At 34.4% G+C, this 20,231-nt stretch overlaps 1 protein-coding gene across 4 annotated transcripts; it reads left to right on the top strand.

Annotated features, from left to right (window-relative positions):
• The first annotated feature begins 13,813 nt into the window (after window positions 1–13,813).
• On the top strand, window positions 13,814–18,858 carry LOC107948373 (OVARIAN TUMOR DOMAIN-containing deubiquitinating enzyme 12). 4 transcript variants are annotated; one of them, XM_016882889.2, is made up of 11 exons: window positions 13,814–15,888; window positions 15,981–16,144; window positions 16,316–16,389; window positions 16,465–16,519; window positions 16,595–16,669; window positions 16,794–16,867; window positions 16,959–17,007; window positions 17,295–17,379; window positions 17,989–18,045; window positions 18,162–18,242; window positions 18,378–18,604. In XM_016882889.2, exons 1-10 carry the CDS (start codon window positions 15,465–15,467, stop codon window positions 18,200–18,202), a joined length of 1,098 nt encoding a protein of 365 aa, XP_016738378.1. In that variant the 5' UTR covers window positions 13,814–15,464; the 3' UTR covers window positions 18,203–18,242; window positions 18,378–18,604. The 4 variants fall into 4 exon arrangements, with proteins under 4 accessions (XP_016738378.1, XP_016738376.1, XP_016738380.1 ...); XM_016882891.2 differs by lacking the exon at window positions 18,162–18,242 and having other exon boundaries at window positions 14,342–15,431; window positions 15,542–15,888; window positions 18,378–18,858; XM_016882887.2 differs by lacking the exon at window positions 18,162–18,242 and having other exon boundaries at window positions 18,378–18,858.
• The last annotated feature ends 1,373 nt before the right edge of the window (window positions 18,859–20,231 follow it).

Below are 20,231 nucleotides of genomic sequence, written 5' to 3'. Positions count from 1 at the left end.
TAGGTACTTATCGTATGTCCCACTTCTATTCCGAATGGTTCAACGGGTAAATGAAAGATTTGGTTTAGTTTGAGGTTGGTACGAGATGTTACAAGGTACGTATGCTAATGAATTGAGTTTTGGAAACTATGGAATTGATAAGTTTTTGGTAAGTTATGAGAATGATCATTTGATAGCTTTGAGATCTAATATAATTGTTGTATATTGTTTTCTATTATTTGAATGATTAATGAATGGTGATAGTTGCTTATTGTTAACATACTAGCTTATTAAGCTATATAGCTTACTTTTTTGCTTATCCATGTTTTATAGTGATTTCAAAACTAGCTTAGACTCAGGGATCATCGGAGACTTCATCACACTATCCACTGACACTTTGGTACTTTTGAAATTATGTTTTGGGTTATATGGCATGTATAGGGACTTTGAGTCATGTTAATTATGTTTTGATAATGATATCGGCCTTATGATTTGGCATTGTAAATGTTTACGTTTTGGCATGTATATATAGCCATGTGTGATGGCTTATTTTGGTCTTTTTGGTATGTTTGAATAATGTACATATAAGTATAGTTATGTTTTGTGAATTGATTTGGGTTGATGGTTATGTGATGATTGATGATAATAGGTACTATGAATGGTAAATTGTTAAATTGTGGATATATATATGCTTGTGAAATTAGGCCTAATAATGTATATTTGATAATTGTCATTTTGATGATTTGAGTAGTCAAGGAATGGTGTGAATTAAGATAGCATATTGTGGTACTTATGTGCCTTGAATTGGTTAGTATTGAAATGGTAGGATTTAGGCTTGGTTTGGATGTTTTGGATTGCATATTATGCTATGGTTTGGAATCATTTGTGTAGGTGAAGGTGTGTACCAATTGGGGTGGCTAAACGGCTTGGTAAATAACCTATTTTTGTTCACATGGGCAGAGATATAGGCATGTGTCTCAACCGTGTGTAACACACGATCATGTTACAGAGCCGTGTGTCCCCTGGTGTGGTTTTAGAAATCAAGTCCGTATGCTTCACACGGCCTCACACACGAGCATATGACTTGGCCGTGTGGTAGAAATCAGTATACCCTATAGGTTTGGTACGGCCTAGCACACGGTCTGACACATAAGCATGTGTGGCCATTTTTAAGGCACACAGGCTAGCCACACGGACGTGTGTGTTGGCCGTGTGACCCAAGTCAGAGAGTTACACGGGGTTGGACATGGCTTGGGACACATCCATGTGCTCCCATTTCGAATGTCCACATGGCCTGTAATACGGGCATGTCTAGTGGTCGTGTGAGACATATGGCTTGGCCATACGGGCATGCATCCCCTGTTTTGAAGAAAATTTTCTAAGTTTCGTAAAAGTTTCTTAAGTCATTGGTTTACTCCTGAACCATTCCCAAAGCATGTTTAGGGCATTGTAGGCTTGTATAAGGGACAAATTGATTGAGTTTGAATGATGAATGTATGAACTGATGCTATGTATGCTAAATGGTTGTTTAATTGTTATATAAGTCCGGTAATGCTCCATAACCCTATTCTAGCGTTGAATACGGGTGATGGTGTTATATAAATGGCACTTCACAGGGTTTTATGGGTTGCTAGATGTGCGATTTCATGTGAAGGCTAGGAGATTCTTGTGATCTTTGGGAAAATATCAGAGTCTTCCTTGGTTGGTTTGTGGTGATTTTAATGAAATACTTTTTTCTTTTGAGAAAAGAGGCGAGGTTGTTAAGGACAAGCGGTGTATGAAGGAGTTTAGGAATGCCTTGTCGGATTGTCTTCTGAAAGATTTGGGTTATGAGGATTCGTGGTTTACTTAGGAAAATGGCAGATTGGTTGATTCTAATATTCTAGAACGGTTTGATCAAGGGGTTGCAAATTCTTCTTGATGGGATTGATTTCCTTCTTTCTCCTTGAAACACTTGCCTCATTTGATTTCAAATCATCGCCTCCTCCTAATTTACTCTGAGCGTCCTTTCCAATAGAGGGTGCGTTCTTTCCGATTTAAAGCCTGGTGGGTCTCAAAGGATTCTTATGAATCTGAGATTCGTCGACTTTGGGAGAACAGTATGGGTTGTATTTCCCATCGGTTGACTATGATTTGTCAGGGGTTAAAAGGTTGGGCTGTTAGCTTATGGGGTGGATTGGCCGGGCAAATGCTGCATTTGCACACTAAACTTACAGCTCTTGATATGATGGATAGGACTGACAATAATTTGACGGACCTTTTGAATGCACGATTGGAAATGAATTTGGAGACCGACAAGGCGGAGTTCTATTAGGAACAGCAAGCTCGTACGAATTGGTTAAAAATCGAAGATCGCAACACGGGTTATTTCCATCGGTTTGCAACACAGCGTAGGTGTAACACCTAACCCGTATCTGTCGTTGGAACAGAGTTACGGAGCATTACCAGAACTTTCAGAATATTTTTAGATAATTCAAACATTTACTATTCATTCATCGAGATTTATTCATAGCTTCCCTTAAGGGGACCTTTGAGGTCCAAAACGAACATTAGAGTCGAGTCGGGACTTAATCGGAAACTCTAAGAATTTTTTGCAAAATTTTAAAATTTTTCCAAGGTACAGGGCTCACACGCCCATGTGGTCCAAGGGACATGCCCGTGTGACCCTGGGACACGCCTGTGCTACAGGCTGTGTTCGACCCTATGAAACTCCCTGACTTGTGCACATGGCCATGCCACATGCCCGTGTGCTAGGCCATGTAGCACACATGGCTAAGACACACACCTGTGTCTCTACCCGTGTGCTCAATTCTGAGCATTCTATTTTCTCGAATTTAAGGTGCAGAGAACACACGGCCTAACTACATGCCCATGTACCAGGCCGTGTGTCACACACGGTCTAGACACACGCCCGTGTGTCACCCGTGTGGACAAAATAAAGCCATTCCTAACTTCATTTCTCACCCAAAATCATACCAAATTCCTGCACCGAACTTACATCCAAACACCAACCAATCCAAGCATTGAATTCAAGCAATTTATAACATCTGATATGATATATTGTTACATGCACTCATGCTTTTAATTTACCTTCTATAAGCATACTCATTTTAAGCTTTCTCAATCAATTAATAATAAACATTTATGTTATCTCCATAAAATAAACTTAAATACATATATATACATGTACCAAAATATAATCATCACTAGCCATTCCAACGGCTAGATTTCAATAATCATTTACATTTACATGCCAATATGACCAATATAACCTATACATGCCATTGTAATCATAATTGCTTTACCATATTGTACCGACATGGGCCGATGGATAGTGTGAGTGATCTCCACCAAGCTTTCAATCCAACGAGCTTCCGATTTACTCTAAAACAGGGAAATAAAACTAAGTAAGCATAAAATGCTTAGTAAGTTCATATAACATGGTACTTAACTTACCATTCATTTTATTTTGAGGTAACTATGTAAGACATATTCAATCAATTTGACCTCAAGCCCTACACACATCCTCATTGCCGTTGTTAGTCATATATTCCATAATAACATCAAAATATATATATGGGCTTAACAACAATCAAGTTTCCATGCACATATGCTTTCCACAACATGTATTCATTTAACATGTATAAATCATCTCTTTATATTACAAGTAAAATTTCCTAATAGTTCATCTCGAGTTCAGATTATTTCATGTCAGAACTTTATTCATATCATTCAAAATATCAATGTCACACAAGTAGTACACTCAAGGTGTACAAATCTATAATTAAGGATAAACATTCTCATTAAATAATTTCTATATACAAATATCATCATCTCATACTTTCATATATCACTTGTCATGTATCATCATTTTCTTGTACTTCAGATGGATATGTATAATCAAATATCATTATCTCATACTTTCATATATCACTTGTCATGTATCATCATTTTCTTGTATTTTAGATGGATATGTATAATAACTCATTTTATTATTCATATCTTCTCATGTCTGGATTGGCACCTATTGAATTTATTTGAAATATCGATGGATACACAGGTAGTACATTCAAGGTATACAAATCAGGATCCGTCAATTCATATTCAATGGTACCCATAAGGTACTATTTCAGAGAGTACACTCTCGAGCCATACATGTATACAACAGGATTACTAGTCCAGGCGAAATCCTTTTTATGACATATGCTCTAAGGAACTTGATCTGGATTACCCATTCGGGCTAAATCCAAGCCATAACTTATGCTCGAGAGGACTTATATCAGGATTACCCGTTCGGGCTAAATCCTTTCTGTAATGAGGTCAATAAGATTACTCGTCCGAGCTAAATCTTGTCAGCAACAAATGCAGGACCTCATTCATTTCGGGAAATCACATATCCATCGATTTTCCATTTATTCAACTGGGATTTAAAAATTTTTCAAGCATTATCGGGCTTGTGATTATTTCATACATCCATAACATTCATATAATTCAAATAAACACATTCTACATTCATTTCAAGCATAAAAGTAACATTTTTATCATTTATCATTTTTCAGGCATTATCGTTGATTGGGCTTTGTCAGATACAATTTCAATGTCACATATATATATATATTATATTTATACATTTCACAATGCAACATTTAATTCCAACATATAAACATACAAAAATTAGTTACACGAACTTACCTCGACAAATGTTCGTGTACGTAAAATCTATTAATCCGACATTTTCCTGCTTTTCTCGTTCTAGCTCCGAATTTGGTCTATCCAGATCTATACGAGTAAATTTTACATCAATTTATCACATTTCATATTCAAGTGAACTCAATTTACATCCTAGGCAAAATAACCATTTTGCCCTTAACTTTTCCATAAATTCCCATTTCGTCCCTAGGCTCAGAAAATGAAATTTATGCAATTTACTCCCTATAGCCTAACCGAAATTTCACCTTAAAATTTACAGCACATATATTCTATAAAATTCAAATTTTTTCTTCAATTTTCACAAATTTACATTTTAGTCCTTAAATAATGTTTTCATCAAAAATCACTTTGTAAGAGTTGTTTATCTATCAACAACCTTTCATTTTCTACCATAAATTTCAATTTTTTAGCATATACATCCGCAACCTAATTTCCATAATTTGATAACTCTTCAAATTGATCCCCCAAATAGATAGATTAAGCTATCCCGGATTCAAAAATATCAAAATTATTAAAAACGGGACAAGAAAACTTACCCAATTTGGCTAAGAAAGTTTCTTCTCTCTCTCCTAGGATTTCCATGAAATATTTTGGGGAAGAATATGATAAAAATTATTTTTATTTCTATTTAATTAACTTATCATATTTAATAATTTTGATTTCCAATTTAGTTCTTAGTCTTTTTCTAATTTTCCATGGATGAATCATCCAAAAATATCTACTAACTTTTTATTAATGGTCTAATTACCATATAAAGACTTTAAGTTTTGAATTCCATAGCTATTTGATTCTTCTGTTTCTTGAATTTAAGGTGCAAGGGACACAGAGCCAGACCACATGCCCATGTGCCAGGCTATGTGTCATACATGGTCAAGATACGCGCCCGTGTATCTATCTGTGTGGACAAAAATAGACATTTTAAGGCCACTTTTCTCACCCTTTCCACTATCAACCTGCATACATCATTTCCTTATACTAATATAGTCCATCCAAACAACCAATTAAAGTTAAATAATAAGTTTAAACTTAATGTGTCATCACACTACTCATTTGCATAAACTTACCATGTAATTCCATTCATTGACTACTAATAGATACTATTAAATACATGCACATAAACTGACATATATGTATAAAATCCATTCATAACCATATTATAAGTTTACTTTTTTTTATTCCATCCTATACATGCCATATAAACCAAAAGTTGTTTTACAAAATCTACCTGTGAAATCTGGATAGTGTGGCCGCCCGATGTGTTGATCCGATCCTCCGTACTCTTTATTAATCTACAATGAACATTTAACACACAAAAGTAAGCTTATGAAAGCTTAGTAAGTTCATAGATTTTAAAATAAATCTTACCAAACCAATAATAACAAAATATTAAATAGAGAAATTTATTAATATTCCCTACCAATCACAATTTCAAATGATGAATCTACTTGATTGAGCTCAATATCACAAATGATTGAATTCTATCACTTTAATTCATACAACACTTACCATTTCTTATCAAATTAGAAAACTTCTTACGGATTTGAGTACATCGTTTGCTTAATGCCATAGTCCAACTCTGGTCTTACACTTATATTACCATGGCCTTGCCATAGTCTTGTACATATCACAATACCATAGTCCTGTTATGGTCTTTCACTTTATTACGATGCCATAGTGCAACTATGGTCTTACACATACACACAAATACTGCCATGGTCCAACCATGGTCTTATGCTCATAATGCAATAATCTAGTTATGATTTTTTTCACTGAAATGCCATAGCCCAGCTATGGTCTTACATTCCACACTTTGTCATGGTCCAACCATGGTCTTACTCGTTAATTCATCACTGATCATGGAACGATTGTACTCAATCCTGCGTTCTACTCAATTTAAACTGTCGCTCTGATTTCCACATTTTTATAATATTCATAATTCAATAACAAAATATGAAATAACACATTATATCATTCCTAAATTAACAATTATACATGCAAATTCAACCATATGAACTTACCTGGGCCAATTTGTGAAATTTGTAAAAATTCAGGGACTAGCCAGAAATTTTTTCTTTTTCGCGTTTATCATCAGATTCTTGATATGAAGTAAAACTATGAAAAACCAGCTTCTTGAAGACCTCCTATGGGGTTTTTAACTGAAGAAAGATGAAGAAATGTCTAGATTTTCAACTTAGTATTTATTTTATTTGTTTAATTTTGCAAAATTTCCAATTTTGCCCTTATTTCACCCAATTTCTTTTTTTTTTGCCTTAACTGTTTCAGCCATTCACTTTAGCCTAATTTTCCCTTTAAGTCCTTCTTTATTTATTACTTATGCTATTTAATCCCTATTTCTTTAATTGACTAGTTTTGTACCTTTTTCACTTTAGTCCTTTTAATTAATTAATTATCAAAACATTAAAAATTTCTAACAAAACTTTAATACTAATTCACTAACACTTCGTAAATATTTATAAAAATATTTATGATTCGGTTTATGAAATCAAGATCTCGATACCTCGTTTTCAACCCAATTTACCTAATTAATTCTTTTAATTCACAAAATTCACTAATTCAAAAATACTTCTAAATTCTCATTTGACTAATAAATATTAATTTATTAAATTTTTATACTCACTTGTCGGATTTAGTGATATCAAATCACTGTTTTCGACACCACTGAAAATTAGGTTGTTACATTTGGACCTTTCGAATATTGTTGAGAGGAATAGAAAGAAAGCGTTTCAACACTTAAAGGACCACTTGTGTAGTAGAATAAAGAGCTGGTGTATTCGGCCCTTGTCTCAAGGTGATAAGGAGGTCTTTATTAAAAGTATTCTGCAGGCTATTCCTACTTTTGCAGTGTTTTGTTTTTTTATTACCCATTTCATTTTGTTTAGATTTGGAAAAAAATTGTTAGTTGGTTTTTGTGGAAAAACCATGGGGGACGCAGGGATATCCATTGGTGTGACTAGTCCATTTTATGTCGCTCTAAGGGATCTGGTGGGATGGGTTTCGGGAAGTTAGCTCAATTTAATATTGCTCTTTTGACTAAGCAAGGTCTGCACTTAGTTTACAATCCCGATTCATTGGTTGTGCGTATTTTTAAGCATAAGTATTATCCGCATTGTGATTTCCTAGATTTTGGGTTGGAATCTTACTCTTCTTACTTTTAGAAGAGCATATGGGATGTGAATGGCTTGTTGAATTTGAGTCTGAGCTGGTGTGTGGATACAAGCTTCCATATCTGAGTCTGGGACGATGCATGGATTCACGAGCAACCTGGTTGCAGATTACAGATTCCATATATTAATTCGCCTAATATGCTAATTGTTGAGTTTATTAATCATGATACAAAATAGTGGAATAAGGCGCTGCTTACCAATGTGTTGGGTAGTGACATTGTAGATAAGGTCCTATGTATTCCTCTTACATGGGATGCACATGATGATACTATGGTTTGTGGGGAGAAAGCTACCGGCGAGTTCTCGGTTCATAGCGTTTATTGCCTACTCCTTCGATCTACCTCTTCTAGTGTTTATGATATTTACAAACCATTATTTACCAAATTATGGAAACTATAACTACAATCAAAGATAAAAATTACAACATGGAAAATTTTTCAAAATTTTATCCCTAATTTTTCTAATCTATACAATCGATGGTTGCGATCTGATGCTTATTGCGTGCTTAGCAGCTACTAAAACTCTGGAGCACATCTTCTGTGACTGTCCTTCCATCGCTGGTATCTGGGCGAACTTGCATATCACATGGCCTAGTGAGATTTCAGATTTCTATTTGCAGGAGCAGTTATTTTACATTGTCCAAGTTTTCCCAATCACACTTTCCAGAAAGGTAGTGTATGTGTAACACCCCTTACCCGTATCTGTCACCGGATTAGGGTTAAGAGGCATTACCGAACATAACAGAACATTTCAAAAACATTTCACATTCAAAAGTCAAACATTGTCATATCATAATCAAATATCAATATTAAGTCCCTTTCTTAGGTCAATAAGACTTTAAACAAGCATTAGAAAGAGATCGGGAATAAACCGAGCACATACAAAATTTTTCAAAACTTAAACATTTTTCAAAGTTATAAAGGTCACACGCCCATGTGAGCAGGCCATGTGCCTCACACGGCATTAGACACACCCTTGTGTCTAGGTCGTGGCAAAACAAGGCATACATATTGACTTGTCCACACGGCCATAAAACACATCCGTGTGCCAGGCCATGTGAAAATTAGGGAGGCTACTGATTTGGGTCATACGGCCAGTTACACACCCGTATGTCTAGCTCATGCTCAAAACTGACTTGGCCACATGGCCTGGCACACGCCCGTGTGTGCGACCTTATGGTCTGCCCAGGCTCATTTCGAAATGACCTTTGAGCAACATTGCAGTGACACACGCCTGTGTCCCTGCCCATATGGGCAAAAATAGGCCATTTACAAGGCCAAAACGCCACCCCTTAAGGGTCGTCCCTACAAGCATCAAAAACAAAACATTTTGTACCCAAATTTTCAACCAATTCACAACCAAAACTTACAACATTCATGCCATTTCATTAACAACAAATTTCATCCTTTTTAACCAATTCAAAACATATCAAAAATCACATAGCAAACTCATTCATTCTAACATATCCTTATTTCAATATTTCACATCCAATCTCATGCCAAATTCATAACATTTCCACAACTAAATCACATTATCAACTTACCAAATTGACCATTTATCACTAGTTCATTCATGAACACATCATATGAACATTATTGCATCATATAGTTTATGCTCAAAAGACATTAATAATTATAACCAAAACCAAGCCATATCATATGGCTAGATATACACATTACCAAACATATTCACAAACTTCTAGCCTATACATGCCATACTTCAATATATATATATTTAAAATGTGCCAAAATAGAGTTCGATAGTGTGGTGATGATCTTCGACGATCCCTGAGCTCCCAGTAGCTTCGATAGTTATAAAACAATGCAAACACACACAAAGTAAGCTTTCAAAAGCTTAGTAAGCCATATACAAATAAACTCATCACATAACACATTTCATACTCATATAATTCATACATATTTCATATGTCTACATATAAACATATACTTACCTTTCATTCTTAATCAGAATGTACATTTCAAACGTACCTGAATTTGGGTACACATTCTCATATTCATTCATTTCTCAAAATGCCCGTTGAACTGTTCGAAATCAATAAGGATACTCTAATAGCTCGGAAAGCTTGTATAATGCCAACGTCCCAGACGTGGTCTTACATGTAATCAAATATAGATGCCACTGTCCTAGACAGGGTCTTACACGAATTTAAACACGATGCCAATGTCCCAGACATGGTCTTACACGTAAATCATAAGTCGATGCCAACGTCCCAGACGTGGTCTTACACGAAAACACATATCGGATCCTATGTCATGACATATGTATCCTAACTATTCCTATGGTTCGTATGGGGCTTTTCGGACGTCATTACATTATCGAAAATTTATCGGATATCACATATTGAGCTCTCATGTAGCCATTCATCACAATTCAATATCATATAAACATAAATAAATCAACTCAAACACGTTTATTTGTATATTTACTTACCTCGTACGAATTTGAACGAACAGAGTCGACTACTCGATAACTTTCGACTTCCCCTGATCTAATTTCATTTTCTTTTGTTCTTGATCTATATAAATTCAAATTTAACTATTTTATTCAACAAACTATTCAAATCAATCCATAAACACACATTTAGGGCATTTTACAAATTAGCCCTCACATTTTTACATTTTAACACTTTAGTCCCTAATCACAAAAATCATAAAAAATACAAAATTTCCATATACCCATGCTTAGCCGAATTTTCATAGTGTTCATATAAGCTGATATATTTCATTTATTTCACATTTTAGTCCCTCAATTTCTCATTTTCACAATTTAGCCCAAATTACTGAAATTCATCAAAAATTCAAAGACAAAACATGTTAACCCAACATCAAGCTTCCATATACTATCATCAAACTTCATAAAACTCGTAGTTTCATCAATGGATCAACTCAAAATCATCAAAAATTTCTGAAATTTAGACATGGGCTTGATAGAACACTAAGCAACAATCACAAAAACATAAAAATTATCAAAAACTGAACAAAATACATACCTAAATCAAAGTGAACAGTAGCCGAACCCTAGCTTGTATTTTTCTTTCTTTTTCTTTGTGTTTTTCGAAAAAATGATGAACAAATGGCTAGTTTCATGCATTTTTTATTATTAATCACATAGTAATTCATCAATTACTATTTTATCCTTAATGAACATTCATTAAAAATCCACCAACTAATGATATATTTGTCCATCCAATAAGCTAATGGTTTAATAACAATATAAAGACTCCACATTTAATAAAACATAGCAATTTAGCACTTTAACAAATAGAAGGCCACTTTTACATTTTACGTTATTAGGTCCTTTTATCAAATTAAGCATACAAATGATCAAATTTTCATACGAAATTTTCACACATACTAATTCACATATAATAAGCATGGAAAATAATATAAAAGTATTTTTCTGACTCAGATTTGTGGTCCCAAAACCACTATTCCGACTAGGGTCTAAACCAGGCTGTTTCAGTATGCTCTCTGGTCTATTTGAATGCTCAGAATCAACATGTGCATGATAATGCTATTATACAGATGCATGTTCTAATCTAAAGGGTTGAACCTTACCTCCTATGTTAGACGTGGTTTAGGAGAAACTACCTGGGCATCTGATTGGGCCTGAGTAGTGGTGGCCTCCGGATGGATGCTGTCTAAAGATAAACTTTGATGCAGCTTTTCATGCACCTTCTAGGACATCCTACGTGGGAGTTGTTATTTGAAATCACCAAGGAACAGTTTTGGGTTCTCACCAGGTGGTAAGCAGAAACATACGTTCGATTTTTGCTGCTGAAGCCATTGTTTACCTTAAGGTGGCCTGCTTGGGCCTGGCTCTCAGGTTTTTAGATATGGTTGTTGAAGGCGACACCCTTATGATAATTCGAAAGGCCAACTCCTTTTGGTCTAATACGTTAGTCCTTGGCTCCTATATCCGAGACATCAAGCACTAGGTAGGTTTTTTTTGGCCAATGTGAATTTCAACATGTCTTTCGTACAGGTAACACAATGGCCGATTTGTTAGCAAAGGAAAGATTGAAGGCTGGGTTGGACTTTTACCTGTGTGGGTGTGTTCCTGATTTTGTACAGCGAACAATGGAGGCTGATCGCCGTGTTGTTTTGCGAGGTGATTGAAGGGGAAGTGGTGAGATCTAGAGGGCATGTTTCATTGGGGTTTCTTTGGTCCTTATAGGAGTGATTGGGGTTTTAGCTGACTTTCTGGTAGGTTTGGGACAACTCTGGTGCCACATCTGTGATTCTTGCATGTGGATTGACGGCTGAGTTTCTTTTTTGTTGGATTTTTGCGTGCTCTGGCTGGTTGGTCTCTTTCTCATTGGGACCTGTTGGCGTTTTAGCTGCCTCTATTGCCATCTAGTTGGCTATTGGAACTGCTTATCGTTTGTTTATTTAGGGTTTTGTTTCCAGAGTGGGCGTTTGTATTGGGCTTTTGTTTTGGTTTGCTTTGTTTGGTTTATTTTCTGTTGGTTTCACTTGTTGGACTTACTGTTTGTTTGTTTAAATGCAAGCCCAATTCCTTTTAAAAAAAAGTATGGTATTGTTTTTTTTTTAAGGGTGAACTACACAAATAGTCAATTAGCTATTAAAACTTTTTTATTTTAAGTATCCAAAATAAGAAGTTTGTAATTTAAGCACCCACGTTACATAGTTTAATAATTTGGTCACTCTTGTTAAAATCACAAATAGCAAGTTGACGTGACAGTTAAAAAATCGATATAATAACAAATTTAGTCCTCAACTTTTACATGTTATAGAAATTTAACCATAATTTTAAAAAAATTAATCCTTAAAATTTACAAATAATCTCAATTTGATCCTACTTCTAAAAAATAAAAATACATAAATATTTTTAAAAATATAATAATAAATTTAAATTTTATATTAATATTAGTATTAATATTAAATAAAACAAAAATTCTCCCATCCTCGTCCCTCTTCTCTCCTGCATCGGACCTCCCCCACCATTGTCCCTCCCATTTTTTAAGCAACCAAGAATGCCTCTTGAAGAATGTAACTTGGTTGCTATTAACATTCACTATACTCATTATCTCTATTTTTCTCTACCTATATTTTTTCTCTTCTCTGTTTCTTCTTAGAAAAAAGAAAAACAGAAAATAAGAGGCGAAAAAATCTCCCAGAAAAAGTTATTTCAATTCCATCTTTGAGAGACAAAATAAAAAGACTAACAACTTTTCATCGCCTTGAGTAGGGGTGAGGGGAAGGGAGACAAGGACGGTGGTGGGGGAGGTTTGAAGGGAGAGAGCAACGGGAGTGGGGGGATTTTTATTTTATTTAATATTAATATAATTATATTTATTTAATATTAATATAAATATTTATATAAAATATAAATTTATTATTATATTTTTCAAAAAAATATTTATGTATTTTTATATATTTCTTTAAATTTTTTAGAATTAGGATTAAATTGAGATAATTTATAAATTGAGAGTTAATTTTTTAAAATTATAACTAAATTAATATAATATGTAAAAATTTAAGAGCTAAATTTATTATTATATTGATTTTTGTAATTGCCATGTCAATTAATCGCTTATAATTGACCAAAATAATTAATATGAGTACTTAAATCATAATTTTTTATTTTATTTTGAGTACTTAAAATGAAGATGATGTATAATTTACAATTGTCAAAATAAAATAAACAAATTATTGCAATTTTCATGCAACTCGTAAAATGTTTGAGTTTACTAGCAAATCCAAATGTGGATACAAATATAAAAACTTGAATAAAAATAAGATGAGGTACCTAGTATGATGTTGATGTGAATATGAGAGAGGACGGAGTTGGACTGTTTTGGACCATTTTTAAATTGTATTTTCTCTTTTTCCGAATAGCAACCATTTTAAATTGTTAATTGAAATCTTAGGTAATAAAATTGATTTCAAGGCAAAGGTCAGAACCGTCAAATTCGCAGCAACCTAAGCAGACCAAATTCACGAAATTACAGCCCTAGATCTCGTAATTGCTCCAATTAATGGAAGGATCTCAAACACTTCATTTTGCATAGTTTTCAACTCAAAAACCAATTATTCGCCGGTCTCCTTTAAAAATTCAGAACAACTCATTAAATGGAATTAGAAGATGCCGCTTAAACTCAACGGAATATCACGTCCGCTCGAAACTCTGATCCAACGGTTGAAAGGGCCATCCGTACGGAATCGGATCGGGACTTGCTTGTCTTTTTAACGCCCGCGGGAAACAACAATTTGTTTATAAATACGTCAAAATGAAGCTGTTTTAGCTTTTTCCCCTTTTTTTATTTATGTATTTTTTTTTTCGTTTCAAAAAATTCAACGTTCGATCGTTATCTTAAGTCACTCGTGTACTCCATTGTTTCTTGTGAAATAGTTCCTTGTTTGCTTTTGTGTCTTGTTTTTTCCTTTTGAAACTAAAGTTTCAACCTTCCTGGTTTGGTGAGTACTGTAAATTCCAGATCTTTTTTTATTGTTTTGATTGAATGGACTTGGAAATGATCACCTATTTCTGGGTTTAATTCGTATTGTTTATTAGTGTTTTCTGAATTCTGGGTTTTTTTCTTTTTCATGTTTTTAGGTTGCTTAATGATAAAGTTCGGATTTTTTCTTTTTAATCCTTGTGTTTCTATGTTTGATCGGCTACATCAAGTTTTCATTTGAATCGACGTGTTTTTTTTTTTTTGGAAATTTTGAGTTTTGTGCTTTGTGGTTTCCATGGTTTTGTATATGTTATGAAATCGTGTGTATGAACTGTAAATTATATCCAGGCATAAGAGAAACCTTAAAGAATTAATTGTCGTTTTCGTCATTAAATTTTCAGTAGTTTATTCAGAAATGAAACCGTAAGTGGAGAGCATCTTAGAATTGGATCTAGATCAAAGTGTAAATAAAGAAAGTATTTTTATCTAATTTGACTTCGACAATTTTTTATTTATTATCTTTTAAGATGGTTGCTTTAGGATAGAATAGAATTGATTCCACCGGTAAATTTAGAGAGCTAACATTTTTATTCTGTGGTGCAATGAAAATCCACTAAAACAAACTTTTTTAATGTAGTCCTTTTTGTTGCCTTTATTACAAAGTTATTCTTATTTGGGGTTTTGTCTGAAATGAAAAGAATATCTTTCTCATAACTCCTTTTGGGTTTCTTTTTAGACAAGGTGGTCTTGATTCTTAACTCATTATCAATAGTGCTTACTTTTTTTAAAGATATATTTGAAGGAGAAGGTATCCTCAGATTGAAGAAAATAAATTGATACTTCATCATTTGTTTATTTACAGAATTTTTAGTATCTTTTTGCAATTAATTTTAATTATTTTGAATGAACTTTCACAAAGTATCATCAATACAAATATAGTTCATGTAGAACTTGGTGCTGTATAGACAATTGACTTAAATAGTTTGAAAAAACTAGAGCAAATAGATATGACTACTTAGCTTTCTAGGTTTCCATAACTTTCCACAAAGAAAATGTATTGCTGCAGTTTCTTAGTTTGATGCTTGCAGCAGAGCCTTTGCCCTGTGGTTTTCAGGGTAATTGCAGTTTTAGGATTTATTTCTTCATGCATGAATACGGATATCCAAATGCTTTTTTTTTTCTTTTTATGTGTGAACAAATATCTAATTAAGAATTGCTTGTACAGATGGTCAAGTGTTTGTTTGAAGTTGATGATTATGAATCAGCAAGATTCAGATTTCATGCATTGGGTTCTGGGGGGTGACCTGTTTTATCCTTCCGTATATAGTTATACAATACAGCATGATAATGGTGAAATGTATCATCACATGCATGATTTTAGAGGTCATACGGATACTCAAAGCAGCCAGATAGAGAATGATAAGGTCATTGCTGGTATCCTTCAGGAAGAGTTCTCACATCTCGATGTAGCAGAAGCTTCTCAATTTTCTCATGCTGATGAACAACAATTGCAAGCATCCAGTGGACCTCATGATTGGTATAGTCCATTAGCAACAAACTACAATTATTCAGGTGTCTAGAAGCTTTTCCTATCATGTTTATATCATTTTCATGGTATTTATAAGATTACCACTATTTGGAATTTATTTTGCCACAATGTGCAGCCTATGAATATGGCCAGGATGAATCTGATGTTTTGGTGCCACCTAGTTCGTGCTCTAGCCCTAGTGATTCGGAGGATTTTTCCAGCTCTTTGGAGCCGACTGATGGATATTATATACTAGATGATTATTTAGGCAAGAGGTTGAATCAAATGATTCCTATTCCTGTAAGTTTACCTTATAAAAGTGTTGTCGTTTATTATTTATTTTTATTATGTCCATTTACGTGATCCTCTGATTTGCATTTAAAATTGTTAAAATGACTTAATTTTGGTTGATGCATGAGAACCTGCAATTCTGCCATTTTCTTCTAATGCATTTGAATCTGTTTGTTGCAGCATTTCCCTAGAATCAATGGCGAAATACCTTCAATTGATGAAGCAATGTCTGATCATGAAAGGTTGTTAAACAGGTGATTATTCTTTTTGTTTTTCTTCTATATGTTAGCATGAAGGTTTACATCAATGGAGTTTCTTTCCGTATCCAGGTTGCAGCTATACGGTTTTGATGAGCTCAAGGTCCAAGGAGATGGTAACTGTCAGGTGTGTTGTCTTTATGTTGTGGTTTAACCCTTGCATTTCTAGAACAATATTTATGGTCAATTTCTTGGTTTCCAGTTCCGTGCACTGTCAGATCAGATATATCGGACACCAGATAATCACAAAAATGTGAGACGTCAAGTTGTAAATAAGGTTTGTTGTCCTGGAATTAGTTTTTTATTTTGCTGGATCACACAGAACATTAAATTTGTTTTTTGAGGTATAAGATATTTAATGATCCTGATGTAGCTTTCACTACAATGGCTTGTTTTGGCAGCTTAAATCCCACTCAGAGGCATATGAAGGATATGTCCCCATGGATTATGCGGACTATTTGAAGAAGATGTCCAAGTATTAGTAAAACTTTTTTTCCTTGTTTTTTACCATTCAAGCTTATGGGCAAAAGAATAGCAATGTTAATACCATCTATGAATGATGCCAGGAGTGGCGAGTGGGGTGATCATGTCACATTGCAAGCGGCTGCAGACTCGGTAGGGGCTACAAATTTTATAATAAACAAACACCTTTCTTTGAAGAAATTGTGTTGTGACCGAACTTATATGATTACTAATTTACTATTTTTAGACCTAATCTCTTTAGATGCCTGAATCTAGTTCTAATAACATTTTTCATTATGTGTCCCAAAGAAGAAGCATAGATCTTTCTGTCTCTTGCTCCCTTCCATGTGCTGTAGCTCCCCCGGGTTTTCTTTCACTTTTCTAATGATTAAGTGTTAAATGAATTTTTTTTCAATGTCTAACACTAGCAATTTTTTCAGTATGGTGTGAGAATTTTTGTTCTAACTTCATTTAAGGATACTTGTTACATCGAGATCATTCCTAACTTCCAGAAGCCAAAAGGAGGTAAAATTTTAGCCCTTTGCTTCCCCGTTGATTGAATTTTGGAGAATTTTTTATTCCATATAAAGTAGGATCATGTATTCTTTTATCATTCAATTAAACTAAAGGAAAAACTTCTTGTTGAGGGTGGTCGTCTCTCCTATTAGGAGAAGCCTTTGAAGTGTCGTCCTCTGAGCAGCTGATCAGACCCTCGAACAGTGGAGGTATTGTGCTGGAGTGTCTATGCTCGGTTTTACCCTTGAACAGTAGAGGTATTGTGCTTGGGTGTCTATACTTGAACCCTACTAAGGCCAAAATGCTAAAAACATTTCCTTGGTGGACCAAGCGCTCCCACTAAACTCCATGAATCCCTTTGGGCTCTCCTTGGAGTCTGGAGACAAAAACCCGAGGCTAAAACCGAGCATAGACACTTTGGGAACAATACTTTGTTTGAGGGTCCGAGATCGGCCCAGAGTGCGCCTCCCCCCAAAACTTTTTGTTGCTATATTCTTCCCAAACTATTGTTTGCTTTTGTTTCCCACTGATTTTGCAAACTAAGCAAACAACATAATCAAGCCTTGTTTTCTTCTCATAAATGCTATGACTTATGAAGTGTTATGTGTACCAATGCAGTGATTTTCTTAAGTTTTTGGGCCGAAGTTCACTACAACTCAATCCACTTTCAAGGAGGTATTATATTACATCTTTTCTCTTTTCTTTAGCTTCTATTCGAATTTATCTTTACTCGAGCTACGTAGTAGCAGTAGTATAAAAGACTCGAAGTCCTGGTTTATGTATTGTTTCAGATAAAAGGGGATTGTTTACCATAGTGTCCTGTGGTATTTGAACGAAGATTTTGGACTGAGCTGATTAAATGAAGAATCATGGTAGTATAGTCGGGAAGTCTAAACGAAATCTGCTAGACTCTGCATTGAACTTAAATTGGATCTTCATGTTTAATGTTATGTGTTTTAGTTTCATTCCTCTAATATCATTAAATCTTTCTTTGTGCTCGATTATAGATTTCCCCTCAACCGAGGTTCGAAAGAAGAAGAAGTGGTGGAATTTTGGGAACTAACAGAATAAAGATAAGCCCGCTAGCCAGCCATGCTTCCATCATTTTCTTGCTTTGACTCGACTAAAACAGTTCGATAGCTTGAAGACATACGTGAGGAAAGTGTTTCCTTTGAACCTTAGAAATACATTTTCATTTCCGAACAATACACGGGTACCTAATACTACTATAAACTATGAAAAAAAGATTAAAAGACACCTCCTGCCTATGAATAAGGAAAATTGTAGCAGATGTTGAGATTTGATCTCTACATCTGTTGAAAGTCACTTAAGGGTGGCCATAAAAACCAAGGGGTTAAATCCATGGTTCATTCTTTTTTGTTTTTGGTATCTTTTTACCATTTTACCTTTCCTTTGAATGTTAGCAATATGCACAGGTCATATTTTGCACACGGGAAATAAATACCAAGGGGTTAAATCCATGGTTCATTCTTTTTTGTTTTTGGTATCTTTTTACCATTTTACATTTCCTTTGAATGTTACCAATATGCAAAGGTCATATTTTGCACACAGGAAATAAATCAAGAAGCAGGAGTAATATATCTGTTATTCGTGCTTATTCTTTATTGATTCAAGCATAATGAATCTCAGTTTTTAGAACGTTTTTTTACCTCTTTTATCAATAAATTTCTAGTGCCTCAGTGCAGTACAGTTCTTCTATCTTACGCTTTAACTTTTTATTATTTCTGAAGTATTTACGTTCTGATGCTTATTCGGATATTTGCATGGATATATGATCACTTGTGAGTCAATTTCCCTCCATTTTTCCATTTCTTTTATTTCCCTTCACACAGTAATAATATATTATTTCATAGATTTATTATACAATTTTTAAAATTTCTGATTATGATTAAGAAGGACAGGCATTTTTTATTATTAATTCTGACATTGTAAAAATGATTGAGAAAGTATATATGCCTATCTTTTATCTTCTTTGAATTTAAATATTTAGAACCTGAGGTGTGTAAGCATAAGGCCTAGGCAGGGTTTGGATTCTGATATATGGTTCTGTTCGATATTGTCATGCTTTGTAAGTAAGGCTCGCCTTTGTTTATACAGAAAGCAAAATAAAACATGAGTTAACTCTTTCGATGCTTCCCTAGTTGACCATCGAAGTGTTTCATGGTTGTCCGTATTCCTGGCATCAAGACATTGATGTCGTCGAGGATTGGTTGTGCATCCCAATGCAGAAAAACTTGTCTTCGATAAAATTTCTTATAAGTTAGCCTTTGGTTTAGATGATGCATGATGAGATTTCCAGTTGAATAGCCACTGGTAGAACAGATCAGATTATCGAAAGCTTCTTGACAACATCACATATTAAAATTCCCACGAACAATTTGCCACATCTTGTGCTCTGGTGTTTTAATAAGCAAGACAACAATAACTAGTGTGTTTCTTCTACTCCATCCAAGAAAGATATTATACGAGTACGTAGACACGCTTTGGTGGGTCTTGTTCTTCCCTATTACGTTGCGGTTGAAGTAAACTCCAATCCGAATACGCCATTCTAGTATTATTTATAAAGTCAAAAGCTACTTTAATCACCCCCACAGAATTTGGAGCTACACCTTTGAACAGTACTTTGTTCCTAAAATCCAAATACCTCATAAGGCGATAGCAAAGATTGTAAAATCTTCCTCCAAATACCCCATCCTTGTATGTGACATGGTTTATAAGGCTCATAGTATTCCAGGTAGTTCTTTTAACTAGGCCACATTGGCCTTGCATACCTTCCTTTTTAATAGTTTGCAGGATCTTCTTATTGGTTGTCTCTACCTGGTAATTGTAATTGGTTTGTG

Source organism: Gossypium hirsutum, chromosome A04 (assembly GCF_007990345.1).
Source record: "Gossypium hirsutum isolate 1008001.06 chromosome A04, Gossypium_hirsutum_v2.1, whole genome shotgun sequence".
NCBI classification, from domain to species: domain Eukaryota; kingdom Viridiplantae; phylum Streptophyta; class Magnoliopsida; order Malvales; family Malvaceae; genus Gossypium; species Gossypium hirsutum.
This window is presented reverse-complemented; position numbering and strand designations above follow the sequence as displayed.

Bases quoted from the DNA above. Each gene is read 5' to 3' on its own strand.
- LOC107948373 (XM_016882887.2), top strand. From the start codon at position 15,465: ATGAATACGGATATCCAAATGCTTTTTTTTTTCTTTTTATGTGTGAAC. The intron at 16,520-16,594 runs GTGTGTTGTCTT...CTTGGTTTCCAG, and splicing joins AAGGAGATGGTAACTGTCAG to TTCCGTGCACTGTCAGATCA. The intron at 18,046-18,377 runs GTATTATATTAC...GCTCGATTATAG, and splicing joins CTCAATCCACTTTCAAGGAG to ATTTCCCCTCAACCGAGGTT.